We start from the raw sequence: 25,917 nt of genomic DNA, 5'->3' as shown, positions 1-25,917 counted from the left end.
GGGGTTACAGATCACGTTCAAAGCTGAAGAGAGGGAGGCGGGAAAATGCAAGCGCCCTTTGCTAAATAGACAAATACCATTCATTGAGTCAGCTGTGAAGACAAATCGAATTTCTATATCGCGATTATCATAGCAGGCCACAGTTTGACTTTGATAACTTCTCGAAGGCAATTTTAAATACCGTATATATATATTATTTTAGCTTTGAAAAAAAACACGCTCTACTGGTAGAAAAACACAAATAGAAATTGAACCGTCAGGATTTAACTGTAATGAATATACTGATCCCCTTCCAAGTTCAACTATGATGGTATGTTTCTCCCAATGAAGAGTTACAGTTTTTCCGCATCGAGGTTGTACCACATCGAAAACGTCAACTTCTCGATACAATATTATTACTTAAAAGTTAAACCGAAGAGAAGACATTTTCGCGATGAGCGTGAACGGCTGAAACGAAAAATTTTCCGTCTGTTATATTTTTTGCATTGCGTGTGGAAAAAAGCCTTCCGAGCGGTTGTCGACGGATGTCTGATGGCGATTTACCCGGTGATTAGACCGCAAGACTTACGTCGTGATGGACGCCCCGTCCGTTTGCCCACAATGAGAAGTTACTGGTGTCCCAATTGACCGTCCTGGTGACATAAGAGCGTTGCACGCACTCTTACAACCTCTATGCGCACGGGGTTTCCGGGTGTCACGGTGGTGTTTTTAGATGGCTTCGCGTATACCGTACGGTTTCGTGTCGGACATACTTTACGCGCGACGAAATTCCCACTGTCATTAAATTATCATTTCCGCCGATTGTTTGTTTGTTTGTTTGTTTGTTTTTCATTCGTCTAGGTACGTGAACTGACGTACTATTCCGTGTCCGTTGATACTACAATCGTAAGTAGTGACAACAGACGGAAAACTGAATATCGAGTATGCATGCACCTCATAGATATTGTGAAATTCAGAAATTCAAAGAGAAATACGTTCAAACATGCTTTTACATCCAAAAGCAAAAACCTCATGATGATATCCGACAATCAATTATCTCGCCAAGTGATCAATCAGTTCAAAGCGTGGGCTGTTTCCCGGTTTTTGTCACATTTAGCTCTACATAAACAAAATGTAGGAGTTTGTTTTTTAGAAAAACACTCTTCAAAACAACGTGTCGATACTTTCGCTCGCAAACAACCCCTATCTACATATGCATCCGATCCATTCTGTAATTGAGACGTTTTATCGTAAATGCAATATAAATATGTATTTCATTATTTCAGTCGGTGACACAGATGCTAATTTTACATTTGCAACATTTGTGCTGGCTACAATTATCAACGGATTACTGGGTGGGTGCGTGGTACGTGAAGGAGACTAGATATGTCCTGCGATAGATAGCAACGCCAATTATGCACAAATCATGTCCATGCTGTTATTGTTTTCAGTCCCATTATAAAAGGTCACACACTTGTTGCGATGTTTCGCTACGGTAGTGAACATTGGGTAATGTACACTGATAGAAACGAGCAATAACTAACATCGCCCGTGTTTGATTTCAGGCTCGATCCCAACATTTTATAAAAATAAAACGTCAACCTGTGAGTGATTGGCTTCCGTTTCCCCCTTCGGCGTCTAGCTGTCAAACGTGGATCATTCCTCCCAAGTTAGGTTTTTTCAGTCGATTTGCAGGGGATCTTCTGTGAAATGTTAGGTCTCTGCCCTGGGGTAATGTATATCTGGTTGGCAGTTCATCCCGCCACAAAAATGCACGATGTTCCCCCCCCCCCTTCCACGATCACTGTTCTGAAATGTGTCTTGACTTTCATACGTTAAGGAGTCAAGCGATCATCGTTTCGGGTCGATGCTGAAAGCTCGCGGGGTATTTCGGCAGTGGTCGAAACTCGCTCAGAGATAATCATAGTCACTGTCGGAGAAAATTCTTTGCAAGTTCGCAATGCATCCCACCCGAATTTAATTAACTTGAAAGACTTTCTCGTCTCGCGAGATGATGCATCCTTCTCCATCGAGTTTTCACAATGCTAAGAGCGTGCAAACCAATGATTTTATGAAAAACACTGATTTTTTTCCGCGATCTGTACTTTTGATCCTGCCTCTTCTCTTCCAAGCTAACAACGCCACCTATCCTAACATCCTCTCTAGCCCCTCCTTTGCGAAAAGAAAATTCACTCGCACAAAGCCTTAATGCAACGCCTGATTAAAAAGGTCGGTGGATGATCGGCCAAGGCTGGACCTGCCGAAACCTCGGCCGTTTCCGACACTTTTGGCTGTCACCAGTCACATCTCCCGGGAACTGCGGAGGAGAGAGAAGCCATGCAAACAAGCCCCGCTGACTCCCCAAGCTGCGTTTTGCTTATGCAATTATGTAAAAGGTTACTATAGATAAGAAAGTGATAGTGCATTACAGCACTGTAAATATAATAATCCATCCATAATGAACATGTTGACTCAATATCGACGAGGAATTGATAATTGCCGAAGCAATTTTCTGCTTTGGCGGGCCAGCGCTTTCAGACGACGTCAAACGAGCTTTCCCGCTAGATGCCCTCCGACAAAAGGCACTGTCGTCTCCGTATTGAACTGATCACCGAGCATCTCTAATTTAATTTAATTTATATTTTGATATGAGCATGGGTTTCTATACCCAGATGGGCGTGATTTGAGCTCGCCCATTGTGCCAACGCCAGTGCCAAAATAGGCCTGTATCCGGCGCATCGTCTACTTCCATAACGCTAATGTGAATAAGCAGTTGTGTTTACTAATCAAGTGCAATTTTATGAGGCGTGTCACAAATCCTGCTGGAAGAGGACCTTCTGAAAAAAACAATTCTTTTGTCGAATAATATGACTATTTTGATTCGCATATCGATATCTGTCTCACACTAAAATGAATGAGAATATATTTTTTTCTCTTTTATTCGTCAAATTTCGGTCAATGACAAAAAAAATCCGTTTTCAGTACTATTTTTGTTTTGCATCGGATGTTACCGATTCCCGACGATCAAATAGACAAATGAACTCGAACTGGCTAAATTATTTGATTTGCTGAATACCTCCATACAAGCGATTAGACGTTAATGATATTAAAAAACTTCTGATCGTCGGCGTTTGACAGAGTCGCCCGTCTCTGAAAACATTACAAAAATCTTTCAAAAAAAAATTAAACAAACAAAATCTTATTTGGTTACGTTTGACTGACTATTTGTCGAATTGGATACTCAGGTTTGTTTCAAAGCTCAACCATTAATGAGGTAATAATGGAGTCGCGGAAAAGAGTGTGAACTACACGAGATGCGTTTAATTGGCGCATATGCGTGTATAAAAAGCATAATATTTTCTCTGGCGATATTGTTCCATGTTGCAACAGACGGGGAGGGCTTTTTCTCTATTAGACTAGCTATGCTGCCCGCGCAAACAGCTGTGCCAGTTTCTGCATTCATTGTTAAAGCATCCATTCAGGCCCCTCCAATCAGTTTTCAAACAAACTCGCGCATGCAGTTGAAAAAGAGAGAGAGAGAGAAATGAAAAAAAAATCAGTGCTTTCGATCCAATCTGTTCTTTTTACCAATCGTAGGATAGGTGACCATTCACTTAAATTTTTTCGCAAATTAATATCATCGTGGATGTGAGGGATATATTCTCCAGAGATATACAGGGGGTATATCCCAGCGGAAGCGACGGGATTTTCGAAGGGAAGGCGGGTGGAATTCTGTTCTCGCGAGATTAGCGGGGATGGATTTCCACTAGAAATCGACATAAATTCTTTCCTATTGTCAGTTTCATCAGATCAAGGGAGATACACGCGGACAAACCAAAACGTGGAACGTATACCAACAATGTTATCGCCATTTTGTTGAAAATTTGACCTCGGAGATGAATGGTGTGGAGTAGGAAGGAATACAATGTCTCCATTTTCGCCGACCTCCACTTTTCAAGATTTGAGTAGGGTCGACCACTTCAGAACGTACCCCCTTTCCAGTTTAACATTTGAACATTTCGTTCAATAAAATCCTCAATACTGCGAGTCTTTGTATGCGGGGGAGAGGAGAAAGCAGGCCGAACGCGGAACATTAACATTCTCGTGAGCCCAACGCTTTATGAGTTTACTGCTCGGCCGTAAACCGTTGTCAAGGGTTACGGGGCACATGCTCTGTAACGCACCGAGGCTTGTTGAACACTTGGTATTGTGAAATAATTGTAAGCGAAACCTGTACGGCGAGGCAAATATTGAAAATAGGCAGCAGGGCTTCGCCGATATGTGGTAACGGCTGTGGTTGATGGAGTTTAGTTTTCTCGTTTTTGTTTTTCTTAAAAAAAACCGACCGCGCCGCCTATTGGGGGATTTTAAGGTTGGGGAACACCCGCTGAAAATAGATCGAAGTTTTGACATCAATTATACTACCGAACCTTTATCTTTGCTAAAAGGATACAGCTTAAAGTGGGGATTTACGGCTAAACCGTATCGAACGAAATCTAGGCCAGACGACGAATTTCTGGCCGTTTTACAGCTTACTCGGTGTTGTAATATTCCAAGCATCTCGTGTAAGGCAGATCTCCTTATGACTCTGGATATTATAATATAAACCCCTGGGGCGGAAAAAGCCCCAACAGCCAGAATAACGCGGCACACTTGGTTACAATATGGTACGCTGTTGTCAGAGGACCGCGGCGTGCACGCAAGGATGGCGCGTTTAACGCGGACTGCATGTGCGAAGCCCGGGAAAAACCAAACAGCTACCATTGCACGGTCCATTACCAGGGAAAATTCTCCCGATACCCGACTCTTATAGACATTTTTAATGGACTTGCCATGGATTTCCTCTTACTACCATCGCCGCTGTCTCTTGGGTTCAGAGGATGGCCGGGCGTACACGCTGTACTGATGTCTCTGTTTGTAAGCTGCGTCAAATGTGCTGCCGGGTGTGCTCTCCTCAAAAAGCGTTATCCAAGGCTGAAATTGAAGTATTCTTCGCACCTCTTGCCTCTCCCCTACTCCCGAGACGGAGCCCGAGGAAGGAACACAAACAAGGCTTGTCAAGCTGAGACAATAGTCCGGAAATATCTCGTTGTCACCGGCAGATGTTAGTGTACAGGGCTCCACATTACAACTGAGAGTTTGACGTGTATCTGACAATTTGTCCAGTTACGTTTTGAGCGCGATTGGATCGGATGACACGACAGTACCTCATTTTTGTACCCATAGAAAGCAGGAAGAGTAGTGGAAATGTTGTGTGGCATGCAAAAGAAAAAAAAAATTACGAACAAAAACAAAACGAAGCGGAGTGAGAATTGACCAGAGTGGATCTAAGGCCGACACATTGGCTCTGTTACTCAGTCAGCCGGCGAAGCAGTTTACAACACTTGTGAGCGATTTAGTTTTCACACCTAGCGATTCTTAGGGGCAGAAAGCGAGCTGTCACACGAGTGGCCGCGGCGCTTTTCACCGGAAGAATGCCTTAGCCATCCCCGAACACGGGAAGGCTTTTAACAAACGGGGACTGGTTAAAGAGACCATGGCTTTCACACGCAAAATTACTGGTCAAATAAAGTCCCTTCTAATGCTTTTCTTTTGTGTGCGCTTCCTTTAAGTGAATTTTGCTTCATTCAGTACCGGACCTGTTTTGCATTGTTCGTAAGGTTTCACTGAATCGGCGACAGAGGTCCGACTTGAATAAACCAACTAGATAAAAAAGGCGATGTAAATTTTCCTGCAGTCCTGAAATGTCAAACGAAAAAGCGCTCCTTCGATGTCCTAGCGCGCCGTTTCCAATGGAAACCGCTTTCCCGCGGACGCTCCCATCAGCGGGGAGCTTACACAAAAGAAATATTAAAGTGCGTCATATTATTACATTAAGTATAATCATAATTGTGTGATGATATCAATATAACCTTAATTGAATTGTTACCAAGCACTTTTCAAATATGTGTCAAGTCTGCAATGCAATTCCCATCGTAATTGAAATCAAACAGCACAAGAAACCCGTATTCCCATTTACGAAATGAACATCAGGGTTGCGAAATCCGACAATCCGAACGTTCTCTCTCTCTCTCTCTCTCTCTCTCTCTCTCTCTCTCTCTCTCTCTCTCTTTCTCTCTCTCTCTCTCTCTCTCTCTCTCTCTCCTCTCTCCTCTCTCTCTCTCTCTCTCTCTCTCTCTCTCTCCCCGTGACACCGAACTCGACCGTGGACAAAACCTACACTACCCATTATCGATATGGTTTAGTAATTAATTTGAAGGCTATAAAGACATGATTACGTCCAATGAAATTTTATTATTAGTCAGCGGAGCGATTTGTTTCACGGCGGCACGAGCATGAGCAACCGGGCGCGACGGAACTGAACGGCGATTGTTTCTTGTACACCATGGGAAATCAGTTGATGAGTGGGGGAAATCGTCCTAATCATACGCCGCATTCACCGGTTGAGTGGTTAGAGCACAACTTCGTCACATGCGGGGCAGTGTGATATCGATTCCCGAATTCGTTTCTATTATCGTTTTTGCTAAAAAAAGTACAAAACCTCTCACTTTTCTTTTAAACAGTAATTCGTTTTTGCCGATTTTCATTGGTTTAAAGTCAGTTTGTCTGGCGGTTAATGTGTTGATTTTCCGTATGTCTGATAAAAATCACGCCAGTTATCTTTTTAATGCTCTTTTCACAATATGTTTCTAGGGTCGATCATTAATAAATTACCCATTATCCGTAACTGAATGTGGAAGTTATGTGAACATTCGAAAGCTGTGCATAGTCAGTGCGTGTAAGGGTCTCTTAGTGGTGGTATGGTGCAAGGGGAGGGCTTATCAAAGAGGGGGGTTCACTTCCTTTTACGCGCACTCGGGAGGTGTGAAATATTAACAATTAAGGTTTATCAAACTAGCTCTACCTGTCAAATTTCCTTTCTGTTTTATCACATCTGTGTGGTTTCCCCGTCCGTCGTGACAGTGTGAATTGCCCTCGTCATCGTGTGATGGCGGATTTACACTTACTGGTCAATTGACACATCAAACAAGTGTTAATGTGTGCTTGTACACATACACCTGAAAATCAAAATCCATCAAGCTGTTTCCACAATAAAACCAGCATAAACTGTCACCCCAAGCTCGGTGACTGCCAGTCAAGGAAAAAAAATCTCCCCCCGTCCAAGGATAACATTGGGTAACCTGACCCGCTCGTGGTGAAAAGCAATCCCGAAACACACACCGCGAAAGCAGACAAACCCCTTCTCCTCCGGTCATAAAAGAGGAAAGGGGGAAAACGCGGTTAGGATAGCAATTACAAATTCCGGCCTGTTCGAATTGTTTGGAGATACATTAGAAGTCTGGAAATTCAAACAGATATAGACTGTTGGGTTTCCTGTCTAATTAGTGTTACTTCGTTCCGCCTCCCCTTGTCCCCGCCCATACAGTTATCGCCTTTGGCATGACAGACAAGCGACATGGAAACACACTAAGCGTGGCCAGGGATGGGGTGTCACACGGCCTGTGAGATTGTTAATTCACAACCAAGTACGTTTAGGACGGCACAAATCCAAGAATCGATGTAAAAAAGTACACTCGGTTTATTATACGGGAAATAAAACCACTACGATATCAATAGCAATGCTGTGAAAATGCCCAGTGGCTCTGACCAACTTTCCCAACCTGCAGAGACAATCTAAATGTTCTGACATAGAGTTTACCGTCAAATAAAAAATGTTTTAGTATCTGCACAATGTTTGCTCATTCTCATCGAGTTTGTGTATATGCATGGTTACTTCCTTGCAATCAACGGTGTATGCGAGTGCCGTATATCTTATTGGCGAGGGAATTCTAAAACACGCTTCGCAGTGTTTAGTTTTTTTGCGGTGCATTTCACCTATAGTGAGTTGTTTATTGTTTGTATGTTTGTTTACGCGGAACGTGAGTCAGAAAACAAATGGATAAATTGTGAATAGAAGATAATGAGTGAATGTAACTGAATCACAGAATGGAGTACCTGGTCGGTGTAGAGGAGCCTCGTTGTGGTGCCTTAGAGTACGCAAATGATCGTCACTCAGTGAAAAGACCGTGAGGGCTTTGCACAATGCGGCGCATTGTAAACCCAAGCTGACCACTGATTGGCTGCGAACTTTGACATGTGACGTAAAACTGACAGTTCCTGTGGAGCGGGGTTGAATGTAACACGTAAAGCACACACAACACTCAGCTCACGGTAGTTGATCATCGCGACAACACACCGCCACCAATGTCGTCAAACGTCGCACTGGCACTGCAGGTGGTTGTGTGCGCTCCCCTCCGCTGTTAGTAGTAGTTCTGCTCGCTTTGACGCAGTTGGTCACTCTCTCTGATAGCCGCTTGTTTTCTCTCACCTGCTTCTCTGACGTCGTCACGTGCGATTTTATCTCCACTTGCTGGGCAGTTTGCTGTGCATTTTCCTGGTGTAAGTACAGTCCCGATTTCGGATATTCTTAATTCGTGTGGTTAAAACCCCCATATCCTCGAGTGGGGGTATATAGACATATGTCCCCATAAACATATGCTCACCCCTCTCTTATTTTAAAACAAGATCACAGTCATTAACTCTTGTGTACTCTCTGGTAACTTTTATCCTGCAGGTGAACACGTGAGTATAGTGAAATCCGGACCGTATTACAAACAACGCCGTTTGCCGACGGACCAAAACCAGTGCCACACCATAAACAGATACACACAATACTACAACGAATTTATAAGGACAGTCCATTTCACCTCCACTTTCCTGTTGCCAAGCGTGAAGAGGCAAGACTCAGTAGTACGTGGATCGATCCGTCCTCAAACACGCACCCAGCCTGTGTATTGATCGTCACCGTTCAGGGTTCATCCCCGGCTCACTACTAACTCCCAATGATGGCCTACCCTCTACCCCATATGAAGGGGCCCGTACCATACAGCGTCAACGGCATCAGCCTGGCGTCGCCGAATGCAGTGGAACTTGGTCAGCACCCCGCTATGTACCAAGGTACCATCCTTAACAGTAGGCTACCAATTTTATTACTTCGCATTCGATAATTTTACTAAAAGTTGTGTTAACTATATATGTGTGTGTGTTCTATGGTCTGGACGATTACGAGCTTTCACCATTTCAAACATGTGATGCCATAGATTGCTCATTGGCGACATCCGGTGCTACTATCATGAGAGAGGTAAAAAAAATCGTTCAAATATTTTGAGGAATATGTATATTTCGTGACATGCTCAGTACTCAAGCTGGCTTCCTTTGTAAGTTTGGGTCCATCGAAAAATCGTTGCTTGCAATTAGAATTATTGATTTTCAGTGTGTTCTGTGTCGGCCAAAGTTTTTGGGTCTCGCACTCGTGTCAGGAAATCCGAAACCTGCCACCGTTCACAGGTTTCGATTCAGCAGCAAGTCCTATCGACGACACGAACGATGAGCTGTGTTACTCATTCCCCTGCGATGACACAGAATGAAAACGGAACGTCGAATTCTCCCCCCCCCCGCGAGCTGCTACGAGTGCATTTATATGGAATATCGATTGATTTGTTTACGATTGTCGAAACCGCAACTTTGAGTAATAAAAAGCTTTGTTCGACGGAACCCCTTTGAGCCCTCGATTGTTCTGAACGCCGCCCAAAACTGAATAATGACGAGTCGATTGTAGTATGCCAAAACCCGTCAGATTCTTTCATATATGCGGATCGTCCTCCCCAGAGGAAACCGTGTGTGCGAAATATCGTCCAAAAAAGTGCGTTAGCTACGAAGCCCACACGTCGACTTGACTTTTCACTTTGGCAGGCGTCGCCGCCGTTTATATTTTCCCTCCCGTTCTCACCGATTGCCGCCAAGCCCTACCGTCAATCTTTCGGTCTATAATTACGCAAGCACAAAAAACGCGACTATCTCGTTGTCTTCAAAGAGGGTATACAGGATGTTCAACGCTATTGTGAGGGACGTAAGTAAAACGCCCTCCTTTCTGTGGCCCGTCTTAATGTACGAATGACCAAGAACAAAACGGAAACTGGGCGGTTATGTCGGCAATAACTCCTAAAGCAAGAATGAGAAATAATTATAAAAACAAGGCGGGAGAAGGGTTCTCATAATCCAAACCATCGCTCGTAAGTCATCGCCTTTCCCGTAACAGGGACTGTGTGTAAGTCGCTGTGTTACTCAACATACTAGTAGATCGATGGCCTCTCATGGCGCGACTTACAGCATTCGTGTTTTCAGTGTCTCCTGCACGCGAGAAACGCCATTCTCGCTTCATGAGGGAGTTTTTTTAACTTGTAAAAGAGGCCAAAGTTCTGCAAAGTGGTTGGTGGCGAAAGTTCTTGAGACGGACCCCCGCTTTCTCCCGGCAAACGATTATTCATAGTTCGCGAAATGGCAGCCAAGAAAGTTCCCTACAAGTGTTTCTGTTCTCTGAGCCAGGAGACTCGACCAAAAAGGTGCAAAAACCCCATCTCATAGTCACCACAAATTTACGCATACAATGCCCGCTCTAAGTTAATCAATAACACAGAACAAACCAGGAGACACCGTCTGCGCTGCCCTTAAACAAACACAAATAACTTATCTGGTCGTTTGCACGTCAAATTTTAATCGTACGTCTTCTGATGACCGATATAATCTACACAGGTATCTTCGAGCTGTTAAAGATTTCCTCAATAAAACTGTGCATAGCTTTTCACCATTTGCTCACCATGAACTACTCCCCGGCGACGTTGTCGGCGCTGTATATACGCCGGTTCCCCGAAAAGGACGGTAATCTCTACTTTCCCGTTTTAGAAGTGTGTACGAAACTGCCACAAAAAGTTTTATATGTCCCCTGAATAGGGGGAATAATGGTAGGACTTAAACACCGTTGTGTGATTTCCGTCGTAAGCACCCCTGCGAAGAGCTAAAAATAACACACCAACTGCTCCGGATCGAAGACAATGAGCCGGCCGAGGAAAATGTGACAATTCCCCGCCTTGCGAATTTGGGCAAGTAAAACAATGCTTTCTGTACGTGGGCTTGCAGCTTGAGGCGAGTCGACATAGGTTTGTTTTTTTTGTGTTTCTCCACCTCGACTCCTAAAACACCACTTCCGCGCAATTAATTTATTGCTTCCACGGTAGCGCAAATAGGATGAATCATGAAGCAAATATATCAACAGATTTGCGAATGCTCGAAATCATCTTAATGGCGATAAACATGTGTATTTTCAGTGACATCGCAAAGGTAAACACGCACTGTCCCCCGGAATCATTAATCGCCTTTAGTATATGTCTCTCGCTGAAAGGTAGTCTGTTCACGTTAAGAAATGATACAGTTTTTTCTGCAAGAAAATAAAAGTCACTGTCTTCGTGTTATCTTTCGAGTTCTCTTCGGCCACGCCGACATGCATATGGCCGGGTAAAAAAAACCCCGCAAATCACCACACGTGCCGACCTGTCAGTCCTAGCGAAGTACACAGTTGACCAAAAGCCCAGTAGAAGGAGAGACCCTGACGGGAAGCCGTGTCTTAACTACCCTAAGCCTATTTGCTCGGATCAGCTTCGCGTAAGACGAACATACACCGAATAAATTTCTCGCCACGCTAGATTATGCGATTTATTGTCATAGACACTTAAAAAAAATAAAACACTACTACAGATCACACAAAGCCCAGTACTTTGTATTGATGATGACTTTTATTTTAATGATAACAAATTGCCATAAATAATAATGCTCTGAAGAGCGATAGAAAAGTGAATCTGATAAGACTCTTCTGATGGGTTAAAATACTTTGCCTGACACTCTTATCTGTCGTCATGTAACCTAGTCACCTCAAGGCAAACAAGTAGGCTATTTCTTCATTCTTTCGGCTCTGCATCTTCCTACCCTTCGCCGAGAAAGTCTCAATCGCAACGGTTTTTACTCCATTTTTCAATCGTGGTAATGGATTTTTTTTACTTTTGCTTCTCAAAATTAAGAGTATATTTTGCGGTGACTTTTTTTTGTCTCTACATGCCCTGATGACTTGCAATTTTTTTTGTAAGCAATCTGTTCGCTCTAAAAGACAACCAAGAAGCCGGTGAGAGCAATACCAAGCTGTGGCAATGCGTTGTAATGCGACAGAGTTAAGACTGACCGATGTTTACTGTCTGCGTCGTTAATTGGCGCTAGTAAAACCTGTTTTTTTTTTACTTTATTCGGCTTGTCAACTCTCTCGTTGCCCCGTGAAAAATCTAATCTGCCTTCTGCGATTTTCAAAACGAGCTGTGATTTGCCAATGAAGGAGGGATTTCTCCGTGAGAGTAATTTAAAGCATCTGTAAACTAGCTTTAGGCAATTTTTGGAGGGAAAAACGTAAAAGAGGACGGTGATTAGGCCTACCAGACCAAAACACGCTTTTTTGGTCGAACTTTTGACACGTTGTCCAAATTGAAGCCATGCTCACCGGCATGTCGAGTATGCCTCGAGAGATAGGGGATAAAAACAAAGCAGTCACCTACAAGTCAACATAGAAACACACTTGCTTTGGATTTCTCTGGTACTTAACCTACTATTTTTGTTCAAAATTATGGAATTTGGTATATTTATTGATTTTGCACTGGGAATTCAGTCTACAACTCGTTCTTTCAGGCGTATTTTCGCTTTTATCATTTACGGGGGGGGGGGGGTTAGTCAGCCCTCAAATGAGAGCGACGTACCTTGAATTGTGAAGCGTCACGAAGCAATTTCTTCGGAGTAATTTCATGAGGAATGGAGCGATTTTTTGTACCTTGAGAACGCTGCCTAATTCACGTATCCCAGGGGAAATAATGAAAATGTGTTGGTAAACTTCCAATCAAATCCTCCCGGGGGATCCCCGTGTATATTTCATTCTCCATTATCGCTTGATTTCCCGGTCGCTTGGAAAATGGCCACTTAAGCCCTAAAATTGAATAACGGTGTGAAGAACTTATTTGTAACTCTCAAAACAGCCATCAACAGGTCTGGGCGAGATGGAACACCTGGTTCCGCTGTTCGAAAAGGAAGGGGAGCAAAATCAAATCTGCTGTTTACCCTTGTATTAACGCCAGTCCAGGAAGCAGAGTGCTTGACTGACCCCACAAATGCACGCTCACCAACGCGTTGCCATACCTTTTAGCCGTGATCATGATTGCAATCGTGCCCGTTCCATACGTATTCCATCATTAAAAAAAAGACAAGTTCGGTCGAAAATTTCGACCTTGTGTTGCGTTTACCAATTAGTTATAGTGAAGGACAGATTTGAGATGGGCCTCGTTTCAAGCGTTTGCTGCCATTTCAACGGAATTAAATTGAATTATTAATCTCGATATAAGGGGGTTCTCTGTCGGTTATCTTGAAGCCTGGGGTGACCAGTGCTATTTCGATGCGTTTTATTTTTTCGCCCGAAAAGAATCTAATCAAAAAAACCTTTGCAACCTATTCTGTTCGTTTTGTGTCTTGCGTCTCCCTCCTTCTCCTCTCTGCCCCTCACTTCTTAATCAGCTAAGTGTTGGAATTCTTCTATTTTGAAACATGGCCCTGAGATGTTCTGCTTCTTGTTTCACAGGTAACCCAAGGAAGCAGCGACGCGAGAGGACCACCTTCACCAGGGCCCAGCTCGACGTCCTGGAGTCGCTCTTCAGCAAAACTCGTTACCCAGATATATTCATGAGAGAAGAGGTCGCCCTCAAAATCAATTTACCCGAGTCTCGAGTTCAGGTAAGCTTCTTGCTTTGGCGAGCACGCTTCATGTAAGGTCACCTCCGGTGGGGTTGGCCCAGTGTTTATTTTCTCTTTCACGTCACGGCAAAGCTGTTCCACGTTCAAGTTTTTTAAGACAGCCAACGTTTCGGTTTCAAGAGTGTGTTTCAAACTGAAATTGCAGTTACAGTGATGAAGTGAAAAAAAAACTTGTAAAAGGGTAAAACTCTGTTCCTGAGAAGTGTAAAACGAGAATGGGACGGGGGAGTCGGGGCAGAAATATCTCTCGAAACGAAGATACGGAAGGAGAGGGCGGGGTGTCCATAACCATTTCTTGTTGCTATTTATTGCCTTGTCAGCATCATCTTTCAGACCATGAACGACCCGAAGGCACGATTTATTGACTTTCTGAAATGTGCAAGTACCCTCATTTGACAAGACAGACAGAGCTAGAGTTTAATCTGTTTCTACTGTTGTTCCCCCCTCACATTGAAAAGCAACTATCCCTCTAAAAAAAAAGAAAAACTTTGAACGCGTATAGTTGTCGATTCTATTCATAGTGTTTAGCCTCGGAGGCTAATAGGGAACCAAGTGGTGTCATGAATGTCCGGCAATTACACAGTTTATTTGTCGTTAATGTTATATCACTTGTCATATCTTGCCTCAGATCTATAGCGTTTTGAAAAAAAAGAACACATTTACCAAACCATTACTTATGTAAAGGAGGTACCGATGACAGATTTTTCAGCTGCGCGGAGGTCAAGCCGTGCAAATTCATTCGCTTTGCGATCGCGCGTTCTACCATTAGAAACCTCGTGTTCTGCCCAGTTTGACTGTCTTCTCGTGTGAGATGTTGACAGATGATGTGGACACACCGCCTCGTCGCTCAAGTTGCAGTGAGCCCCTCTTTATAAGTGACAACCTCCTCTGTGATACATACACTGGACGTCAACAGAGAAAAAAAACTTCTTAACTTCTGAGTTTACAGCCTGTTAAATTCACTCGCCTTTTTTTACACGGATCAGATTGGCTAATCTCAATAGAGAGGCTTTACCGTCCAAGTGCCTCCCCCCCATTCGCCCTGTTAGTAAACCTCCACCGTTTTTACCCCTCCTCAAAATGTGTTCCGGATTTTCGACTCTCGTCGCGGGCCAGAAACGCCCGTTAGAAATCTGTGATACCACTTCAACTGCGTTCTACACTTTCAGCGGATTTCCCTGTCATCAGTGGCAAACGCGGAGAGCACGGGGGGGGGGGGGGGGCATCGATGCTAATCTTAATAGTTTACAGACAGTTCGACTATTTGCGTTAATAGCAACGCAGCTATAGGTATTATCGCTGTTGTGACACGCAGACGAAGTCCAAAAGTACACCCTCTCCGATGTTTGAAGTGAAAGCTGCCTTACAACATGTTCACGGGAAAATGTTCAACAAGCGATGGATATTTATCGTAGTCGGCGTGTGGTCGAGTGACGGATTGTCCAGTGGTAACAGCTTGTTCGTAGACTGTTTACCTACAAAACACTACACTAAAATCATTATTTTTTCAACAAAAAGGAACGTAGCTGTAATATAACTCACTGCTCGGGTCACTTTACATTTCATTTTATTCTAAACTTCTTCAGGAAATTTCTTATTTCACATTTTTTTCTAGTGCTCTACGTGTGACATATTAAATATCGCATCGCTGACACTTTTTTATCATCAATCTTTCTTCCTATTTTTCAATTAAACAGATTTGGGGATTTTCGCATAGAGAATTGGTGACATTTGTGTCATCTGGGCCCCTAATCCCCACAGCCCGTGCAACGTTTTCAATGATCTGCTAATCCGTCGCTTTCGTGCGAGAGGCCAAACCAGTGTTGTCATGCCATCTATTTCTACATATGGAAAGCCACATTTACAGAAATTCACCTGAAAAATATGAGCACTCTGAAAATGACAATATTTTCCAACTATTAAAAATAATTACCTCCCTTTCTAAAGGTCGTTTTTTTACTAGTTTGCTCCCATACGGTTGGGTAGATATTTCTCACCCGTGGCGGCTGGGAAAATTAATTTTTCTGATTTTTCCCCCCTCTCATTTTAATTCAACAGACGGGGGGTTTGTCGGCATCTGGCGCATATTTTTACCGTTTCAACAATAAAAAGTAACAATTATAACGCGCACGCGAGAATCCACCGCCGCGAACGGGATTGTGTGCGACTTCTGGAAAAAAAAATCGGAACGTATTTCTGTCAAAATAGCAGAGGCCGTTTATTTTTTTAAATCCTTTTGAAAACAAATAACCCTTCTTTTCCAGCGTATAAATGCGTCTTAATGTGCTTTGAGCTGGTCACTCTTCTCAAAAATAAAAATAAACCCCTCAACGATACTGCGGATCGCGATTTTCTCGTCACAATCCTTGGATAAATATGGCGTGTTTTCTTTTATGATAACAGCTCTTTAAATGGCTTTGGGGGTTTTTGTGTGGTATCGTTCCCTTATCTCCTTTGCAAAAGTTTATATTTTAGTCTTTTTGACGCTTTTATCCTTTTTTTTTCGTCTGAAAAACACCCCATCGTACTTTTTTAACTGATTCGAGAACAAATTGTGTACCAATCTCTGGATATAACACCATTCCAGCGAATCAAGAAGACAACTAGTATGAAATATATTCCCGAAATCACCCCAGCTTCCCCATCACCTAAACTCTGTAACAAATCTATCAAACATTATACATGCCGTGCCCTTTTTAAAAATTCAAAATGAGCGAATCTTGGCATAGGGTAGGTGTATCTTCAAAGCATGTTTCACAACTTGTTTTCAGGTACCATTTACAGTTGAGGCAGACATACAGCAACCATCAACGGGTGCAGCTCTATCCGTTTAATCATCGCTCTAATGCATATGTAAAAAATGTATAAATTTGTCATTTCGCGAAATTGTTGACACCGCCCAGCTAATCCGGCTAGTTTGCTCGGGCATTCAGCCCAGTGTTTGAAATTACGTGCACCGAACATGTACCTCGACAACTGTCTGAAGGACACACTATTTCAATAAAGCGACAATGCATTCATAAAATTGGTTACCGCAGCAAAGATAAGAGGGCACCCGTCGAATTGTTTATGGATATTTCTCAAGGCGTAACGTAAACCTTGCTCATTCGCTCTTTGCTTGAGATGGCGGGGTTTGTTTTTGACATTTCGCCTCGTCACATTTATGACAAACTACGGCTGCCTGTGTAAACATACAAGTATCAAGAGATTGTTCAGAACGCTAATGGTTTTTAATTGTATTTATTTATTTACATGCGTATATGTGGCAACGGCGATGGTAATGGCGGACAACAAACCTAAACACTTAATCAAATCAAATTTGACGCACCTACTAATTAGAAACAACAAACGTGTTACGCTGAGCTGCAAACACACTGTGTATCTAACCCCCTAGGCGACTGGATATTAGCAACTCGGAAAGGTCCCGATACAACATCATGCCCAAACAGAGCAACAGTACACGCGTTTGTAACATTTTTTTTTCTCTGAATGCAAAGTTACAGTTTCTAAAGAAGCATGTTGTTACTCGACAATTTTGTTCTCGGGGATGTTCGTTTAATAAACGCTTAAGTTAAAGATGTTTGCGAATTTTAAGGCACTACAAAGTAATTCGTCGCCAAGAGAAGGAATAAATTTAAAGTCAGGACCTGTTTTCGCTGTGGCTTAATCTGCCACAACTTTTCTCAAATCAAAAGAAAAAAATCCTCGTTCTTTGCCTTCAGATCTTTCTCCACATGCCTATCAAGGTTGCTTCGCTTCCTACCTCAATGATTTAGCCAACTTCAAAAATGTATCAAGAATTCAACAATGCACAGTAACACACATGTCAAGCACTTTTGCTATACATTCTTTACTGATCGATGGCTTCATCGATTCGTTTTGGTTTGATTTTATTTTTTCTCTCTCTCTCTCTCTCTCTCTCTCTCTCTCTCTGTGAGTCTCTCTTCTCAACATTCGATGGAAGACGCTGCTAATGTGCTGTGAAATGACTTTGCGAGAAAAAAACCCCGGTGTTTGCGGAAGAATTTGCATAGTGATTAGATATACTACCAAAATAAGTTGAGATAGATACACAATCAGCTGGAGGTGATAACGCGAAATTGAGTTATGTTGGATTGCTATCTGTTTTACATAATTATGTTAGCACATACCTCCGTAGTGACACAAATTTCTTCATAGTTCTACTTCGAATTTTATGTAAATCAGGACGGCTATTCATCACTTAATTTTACAACAACCATATAAGAGATAGGATTTTGCCGTTGGCCGTATATTTTTCATGACGAAAACGCTACAATTCGTATCGGGTAATTTTAATAGTGGCGATATTGATCTCTATGTTAAAGAATCAGTACGTAGTGCACGAGTGGTGCATCTGTCCTTGGATATCAATAAACGCAAAGAGGGAAAAGTGACACTCATTGGCTGGAATATATGTATATATATATATATATATATATATATATATATATATATATATATATATATATATATATATATATATATATATATATATATATATATATATATATATATATATATATATCCAAACCAAGCCGGTTTGTATTTGTGTGCCAGTAGTGGAGGCGCTGGTCTTGCCATGGGTGTAAAAAATCCAATGTTCCAGGGCTTTTGAGATAATAGGGGAGTCGACTGATTTGGTGCCCTGTTTTACGTGCCCTGAGAAACTTCGGGATGTGAGAGCACGTCAGAACAAGTAGCCGACATCGCCTAGCTACGGGCTTCGGGGGGAAACCTTGGTCTTTTTTGGCAAGCTATCGTCTTACTTCACCTTCAGGTGACACGTTAGAATGGCACGTTTTTCCCCGATGAAAGACCTTTTTTGTAAACCATTCCCACGCCGAAAGTACAACGCGTAGAAAAGCTCCCCTTTTGACGCGAAGGGAGAAGGGTTGTGTGTTTTTTTTGAAGTTGGCTGCCTATTGAGACAAAAGAAATTCCGATCACTTTCACGGTGAGTGATTACAACTATTTACCCGAGAAGAAAAAAAAAAGAAAAACGCCATAATTTGCGCAAATCACTTGGAGCAAAGAATTATGCGTTGGCCGAAAAATGCTATATTTCTGTCTCCGGGAAATATAAATTACAACTAGATTTTGTTTCGTTCTTGTTGCCTCAGATTTCGGTCGTTAAATGGCATGTGTCTTTCGTGTTTTATCAATCGACAACACACCTGAAGGCTAGGATTTCGATATCTCGCCGGGGTACGATGCATGTTTGCAAACTTCTATACAGTGTTAAATCAAGAAGGTACCACGGTTTGAATCCGGTCCAGTGTCGCTTGGTTAGCGCCCTGAAAAGGCAATTACAAAGAGCCGTGGTTTTGCATCCAGGCCGCCTAACTTCCGCAATTTCGTTAGAGTGGGGGGGGGGGGGGTTGCCTCCCTCGCTGTCTTTCCAACCAACCATAATTTCTTCCCGTCACCAGCTTGGGAATAAGGAGAACGAGATTTTGATATCGTTATTCGGAATATGTTCATAGAGGAAATGGCCCGTAATCCCACGTAAATCTCAGCCACTGTGACGGGATCCAATTAAGCCTAGGAACAGGCTGTGGCTCAAAATCACCGTGTGCTGTCGATTCATTCACGAGAGAGAGAGAAAAAAAAGATTTCTGACACACCGATGATGACAAAATAAGGGATTACAGTTTTGAAGATCTTCTCGTTTACCGGCGTTGACTTCATTACACAGCGGTGGAATGCCGCGTTCTGCAAAGCAAGAGGGCTCCCCTGTATAATCCTCGATGTGACACTTACCCAACTATTTAGTCTGTTGATTATGGAATCAGTCGGAGTTTTTTTTGCCTATTTTCAAGTGCGGTTATCTGTGCAATGACAACTTCACCTATTCTAACAGGAGACTTATCGCGTATCATCGCATTGTTAGCTGTAGACTCAAAGAATGAAAAAAAAAGTTGGCCGGCTACTCCAGCATTGATTACAAAAAAGTGGCGGCAACGCTACTCATGAAAGCCCTCAAAAGGCGATTGTTCGCCGGTCCTCCAGCGCCTGCGGGCAGGATCTGCTGTACAATACTACAATTACACATTCAAATAAAAACAAGTATCTATCCATGGGGCAATGATATGTTTCCCTTTGCTGGATTTTCCCATAAAAAAGGGAGAGTAAACCGTGCAACGTTTCTCCCCTTTCAACGCCCTCCCTTCAGCCAACCGCTGGTATTTTTAGCGGTAGTTTTTGTCAGCTTGGGTAAAGTCCGATTCGGTTCCATGTTTTAAGGATGACAGGTCGAATTTTGAATGTATGCCTTTTTTGTGAAAACGAAGCACGGCCACTTTACACTGAACACTACTTCGAGTTCTTTCAATCGGGGTTGCGTAACTGTACTGTTTTGTCTATTTTTACTCCTGTTCCCTTGTGCTACTTGCAGAAACGTTGTACAGAGGCCAAACGTGGGACAGGTGTCTAGTTGATTGTCGGTAATATCATGGCCTTTGTTAGGGTTGTCTTCCGTTACGATGCAAATTACGTCCCATGTGCATGCCGGAACAAGCCGTGTCAAAGTCGGGAAGGTCATCTTTTTTCGATCTGACAGGGCTGGTCGGGACCCCTTCCTGCGTACCCGGGACATCCCGAACCGTTTACCGCAGATAAACTTCGTGTATCGAACTTAGAAAATGCCTTTGCATATAGTTATGAGGTCATCTGCCAGAACTGACTGACCGACGAGTCGCATACAATGTTAGCGCTTTTCTCTTCTTCCCCCCTTATCTTTTTTATTTTCCTCTAAACTTCTTAAGGAAGGCATCTTCTCTTTAAAAGGTTGAGTGCAGCCTAAACTTCTTAAGATGTGCATGGTCTATTTATGTGATTGTCGGCGTAAGCGCGTAAGAGACAATCCATTTGTTCGTGTCCCACTACTTGCCAACATCAAAAAAATGACAAGTGCCATTGGTTGTATTTACCAACAAATACAACAAGCGAAAGTCCCAAATGCCTTTATGCGCCAAAGTGCCACCAAGACAAAGCCTGTCCGGCTGAAGGAGGCGTGCTCCTGTCCCAACCCAGTTTACATAGCTTTCAACGTATTGTTCGGTTTCGCTTTGGAGCTAAATAGTCTAACCCATCCATCTCAGACAGGTGTGTGCTGTTTTCGTAGAGTGGAACCGCCGATGAAGGAAGCCAAAATCACGAAGTCTTCTTGAGGCGCTGCGGAATACCCCTAAGTCAGGCCGCCGCTTATGTTTCTGACGTTATTGGAAGTTAAGTCGAAGAAGGCAGCGTTTCTTTTGACGGAGAGGGCTCTAGTTCTGTAGAGTGGACAGAACTTTGAGAGCCTTTTTTTTTTTTGGACAAATCTGACTTCACTGCCCTCCCTCTCGAACGTGTTAATTAGTTTGGCAATTAGACCTGTTTTCTTTGCCATTATCACACCACTGATTAAATGTGCTTTTTGTTGCTCGAGAAAACACGTCATTAGCAAGGAGCAAAGAAAAGGGGTTAAAATGGAATAAACTGTTTAGAGGCAGATAGAGGCGAATCAATTAGGGCCCGCGGAATGAATGCCATGTTTTCACCGAAGCCCCCTCCCTTTCACACTCGCTTGTTTAAACCATCACAAAACCTGACGGTGTTTGGTAAAGACCCACGGCACTCTAAAAGGGAGGTTCAAAACCGAGTTTATACCCGCGAGGGAAAACAACGTTCTTTTTATATGTGTTTACATTTGTTGCAATATACGCTCGGGACTTCAAAAAAAAAGTCCAGCATTGGCGCTTCTTCGTCCAAGTTGCTGTTGGTTAGAAGAGAGGGGATGGGGAGTAGTGGGGAGGGTTGTCCATTCCTAGAGGCAGTTTCCACGTGCATCAACATCGGCGGTAGTCGACATACTATCTCAGCATATCTGTATGGTTAACTCTCAGAGAAAATATATTGTATGTTAGCAACGGCTTCAACATGAGTACTTCTCGGCTAGTGCCGCAAATCACCGCCAGCTGATCGCAGCGATCGAAAAAAAATGCACATTTTTCTCATCCTGACATCCAATCATCGAATGATTTTTTCATGCACGAAAGCGTGCTTTCCTTGAGATGACTGGTGGTTTATTTATCGAAAAAATGGTCTCCATTGATAGGCCGCGATTTCCCCGGTCCCCTTTAAGTTATCATCGTGATTGATTGAGTTATTGATGACAATAGCTTTGTAATTTGCTGTAATGCAACGGATTATAAGTTACAAATTGCGGCTCGAGAAGTCAACCAAACGTCTTAGCAGAGGCTAAGCCGCCGCTACTGCATTTCGCATAGCCCCCGGCACAGGACACCTGTAGCTGAACGGTTTCGTTAATTAATAAAAAAAATTGCGTCAGTTTTGTCCACATCTTTATCGACCGTTGACAGCATTTCCCAGGTTTATTGATTTTTGATGAATAAAAATGTTGTAAGTTCTTTTTTTTCCTAAAATGACGGGCACTTCATAGACTCGGAAACGCCGGGAAATGAAGGCACATGCGGCCGATGCATTAACGTTTATGTACCTGCCTCGGCTATTATGTCACCGCTTTGACAAGAGGTGTTTGTTTCTGGCACTAGGCGGTCATTGTATCATGCCCGGTTTGAGTGACAGCGTTTCGCGAAACCCTACAAGCGATGGCCATATCTCTGTTTATCTTGTGGCGTTTGCTAGCCCTATCTGCGAAGCCGTAGTTACGCAAAAATGTGTTCAAAACTGGAGGTGTTATTGACTCGCGATCTATCTTCGATTGCCTATCACCTCGCTCTTATCGATGTAGGCGTTGGGGAGAAAAATAACAAAGAAAAAAAGTGCCAGCCTGTCCCGGCACTTGGTCTTCCTTCGTTGACTTTTCGATATCTTTGTTAGAAAAGTCAAAGTCAACGATTTAAATAAACTTTGGCGCAGGTCCCTAAATGATATTTGCTCACCTAACACCGACAGTGTTTTGCTTTCGCGCTAAAACTACATTAGGCGCCTGATTGACAGCTGACAAAAATACCGAGTGACCGCTCTGACCATATGTCGTCTCCAGCCAACAGTTGTTACCTGCACTTTTATTTCGTCTTTATTTCAACATATTTCTGTTACTTTTTTCATCTTCTTAGGTGTGGTTCAAAAACAGGCGAGCAAAATGCAGACAGCAGGAACAGCAAAAACAGAACGGAGGACCCAATGCCAACAAAAATAGACCTGCCAATAAGAAAAGTTCACCACCCCCAAGAGACACCCCTCCGACCACCAGTGCAGGTATGTCCACCATGTCCACCATGAGTTCGATGACCGCACCGTACAAATCGCCCGTCATGTCGAATATATCCAACGGGAACGGGATCTGGAGCCCGGCGTCCATCCCCCCACCGCCAGTGAACGACCCGCTCGGCACGAGTAACAGCTGTATGCAACGTTCTACATATCCCATGGGCAACACGCAAGCGTCGGGCTACACGCAGAACTACCAACCGTCTTCTTATTTCAGTAATATCGACTGCTCGTCGTATTTGCCACCGATGCAGTTGCCGGGAACCACTCTGAACCAGATGAGCTCCAGCATGTCGAGTTCACACATGAGCTCAGCACCGTCACAATTGGCGCCAACCCATCACATGAACCCTGGAACACCTACAAGCATGGGCTCAATGGGTATGCACAGTTCACTCACCGCCGAGAGCTGCTTGGAAAGCAAAGACCACGGCTCGTCGTGGAAGTTCCAAGTCTTGTAAAAATTATTGAAATCAAGGAGATGAATCGACAGAACCGACTTTTTAAAAAAAATGAACAAAGAGAATTTCATCCTTTGCGCTTTGATATGCGTTTGACTATCAGGGGAGAGAACAGCATTATCGCATAAATACTCCAGGGACAACATTCGCGTATCTCGTGAAATGTACGCCCCCTACACAGGTCGCCACGGCGTCGGGTCTGCACTCTTGTATGATTTCTGAAATTTTGTTCCCCCGCTTCGTTGAGCCAATCGAACTCCTTCATTCCAACAGCCACGACGGTTGAAAGTAAACAAAGAGGTGCGGCCAAGAAACGGACAAGCTGTGGTCATCAATACCCAAACTGATCAAGAGACAGTTTCCATGGCGACGGCTTCGGGGGAAGAAATGCGTGCCTGCGTGAATTTTTCTCGCAATTGGAATTGTAAACCAAATGACTACACATCTAATGATTTTGGTGATAGATTTATTCAATGAATTTTTATTCTTCAACATAAATATTTAAAAAAAAAACTTGGTTGGATTCCAATTCTAAAATCTCTCTCTTCTGCTATTTTCATAAGTGTTGTGGCTGCAATATTTCGTTAATTTATGTATAGAAATATATTGCGAAAAAAATAATCTATGAGTTGATGAAACTGTTTTCAGGTTTTTTTTTCTATTTTGAAAAGTATGTAGAACAAGTGGTGTAGCGACGGTAAGCTTAGAGGTTTGCTGGTCAGTTTTGAGTTTGATGAACTGTATCGTAGAAATTAAATACATAGTTTAAAAAGCTGTTTGTAGCGCAGATCTGGAACGTACATGCGAGGCTCGGATGTCGGAACTCGCCGTCTTGCTGTTTAGGCCCAGTTACTTACGTGATATCTCAATAATATATTCAGGAGGTCAAGTAATGTTCACCCTTTTTTACACTAAAAGAAACACGGAGATTACCTTGCCATCCAGAAGTAATCTGCAATCCGGAAGGTCAATAACTTGTACTGTCATCTTGAGAAAATTTAATAACTTTTCTAAAAATTGTATGTCACATGCATAATTACAAAAAAAAAAGCAGGGGGCGTATGGTTGTGTAGTTGGTAAATACTGCACTGCCTTGCCATTACATCCTACGGGGGGCGTCTCTGTCTGTCACGGGGTACTTTCGTCGTACGTCGGCAATTCAGAAGAGGTTATGGTTAGAACTCTCGTTTGAAACTCTTTTTTTGTAAAGTACTGTCGCAATAATAAATAAAACTACTCTTGCAAAAATTCCCTCTCGCCTCTTCCTGCCCAAACCGACAGACAGTGACGCAATCATACTGGAGCTGGGGAGACTAATTTTTACATAGTTGTAAACCCGATCTGCTTGTAAATAAGCTCTCGTAGCGTCTTTTGAAAACTTTTCTTACCCTTGGTTTTCATTTCTGCCATCTTTTTTTGTACAAAAATAATAATGTTAATCCCTCGATTTGAAAAAAAAAGATATTTCTTTCTTTGAGTTAAGAGCTGATATTATACTGCGTGTGACTAAATGTCTAAATCCGAACGCTTTCACAAAATGTATATATACAAAATAGTAGTAGTCTAGTTTTCTTCTGATTTAGGTACCTATGGAAAATGGAGCATTCTCTCGCCACATAAGGAGGACTACCTCGCCACACCAGGACGCAATGTCACTTTCATCTCTTGCTCCAATGAAATGTTTTTTTTGGCTTCACAAAAAGCTGACACCCTTACCATTTCTTAAACGTTTGAGGAAATGAAAAAAAGACCTCAACGGTGTTGTGATTTTTAAAAAAAGAAGAATTTGATTCGATGAGGTTGGATCTTTTTTTTGTCGCAGATGAAATGCACACGTAACGTTAAATGTTACCCTTTTCTAAAAACAAAAGAATACTATGAAATAGAACAGTGATTTCTTTGGGGAATGAAGCCCCCAGAGTGACCTTTTTAGGCCACGTCACTCTTGGGCTTATTGTGTAGAATATTCCAGTTTCGCGGGATGTTCTCTTCGCCTGTACTGCCCGTAAAGTTTAATTATTTTTTTCTCTTGAAAAATACATTAAGTATACTTAGTTATAATGTTATTTTTTTTTGCAAAAAAATTTCAAAGTAGAAATTTTAATTTCGTTTTTCGTACTGCAGTTATTTGTTCCCATCGAATTGTCTTTTTAAGGAATTTTCAGTGAAAAGAAAAGTTGATTTTAGGCACCTTTTAAAGCTCAAGAATTTTTTTGTTTTGTGTGTCTGGACCTTTGACAGTGAACATGAGGAATAAAAAATATATTTAAAGTAAAATCAATTATGCCGTCATGTTGTTTTTACAGAGTGGTTGCGATTTTGAGTGAATTGTGAAATCAATAGATAGGTCTCTTTCATGAGGGATTATTTTCCCCTACGCCCCGGGCAAAGATTTTTGCAAATTGATTTTTAACTTGAACTTGATGATGTAAAAAGCCACCAATGACGTTTTAATTTTTGTCGGAAGGGGGATGATACAGAGAGAAAAAAAATTGCATTTCGGCGA

General features: G+C 42.6%; 1 protein-coding gene across 5 annotated transcripts in view; it reads left to right on the top strand.

Annotated features, from left to right (window-relative positions):
• Positions 1-25,692, top strand: part of LOC139149703 (homeobox protein OTX2-like) — a 36,784-nt gene extending 11,092 nt beyond the window's left edge. For 2 of the 5 annotated variants that reach the window (XM_070721578.1, XM_070721579.1), the window contains exons 3-5: positions 8,594-8,976; positions 13,520-13,671; positions 22,797-25,692. In XM_070721578.1, coding sequence (XP_070577679.1) covers positions 8,862-8,976; positions 13,520-13,671; positions 22,797-23,411 — 882 coding nt within the window. In that variant the 5' untranslated portion in view covers positions 8,594-8,861 and the 3' untranslated portion in view covers positions 23,412-25,692. Of the gene's footprint in view, positions 1-8,070; positions 8,419-8,593; positions 8,992-13,519; positions 13,672-22,796 lie in introns of those variants that run through there. The other 3 variants (XM_070721577.1, XM_070721580.1, XM_070721576.1) reach the window with 3 other exon arrangements.
• The last annotated feature ends 225 nt before the right edge of the window (positions 25,693-25,917 follow it).

The sequence above is a fragment of the Ptychodera flava genome, chromosome 14 (genome assembly GCF_041260155.1).
Source record: "Ptychodera flava strain L36383 chromosome 14, AS_Pfla_20210202, whole genome shotgun sequence".
Classification (NCBI taxonomy): Eukaryota; Metazoa; Hemichordata; class Enteropneusta; family Ptychoderidae; genus Ptychodera; species Ptychodera flava.
This window is presented reverse-complemented; position numbering and strand designations above follow the sequence as displayed.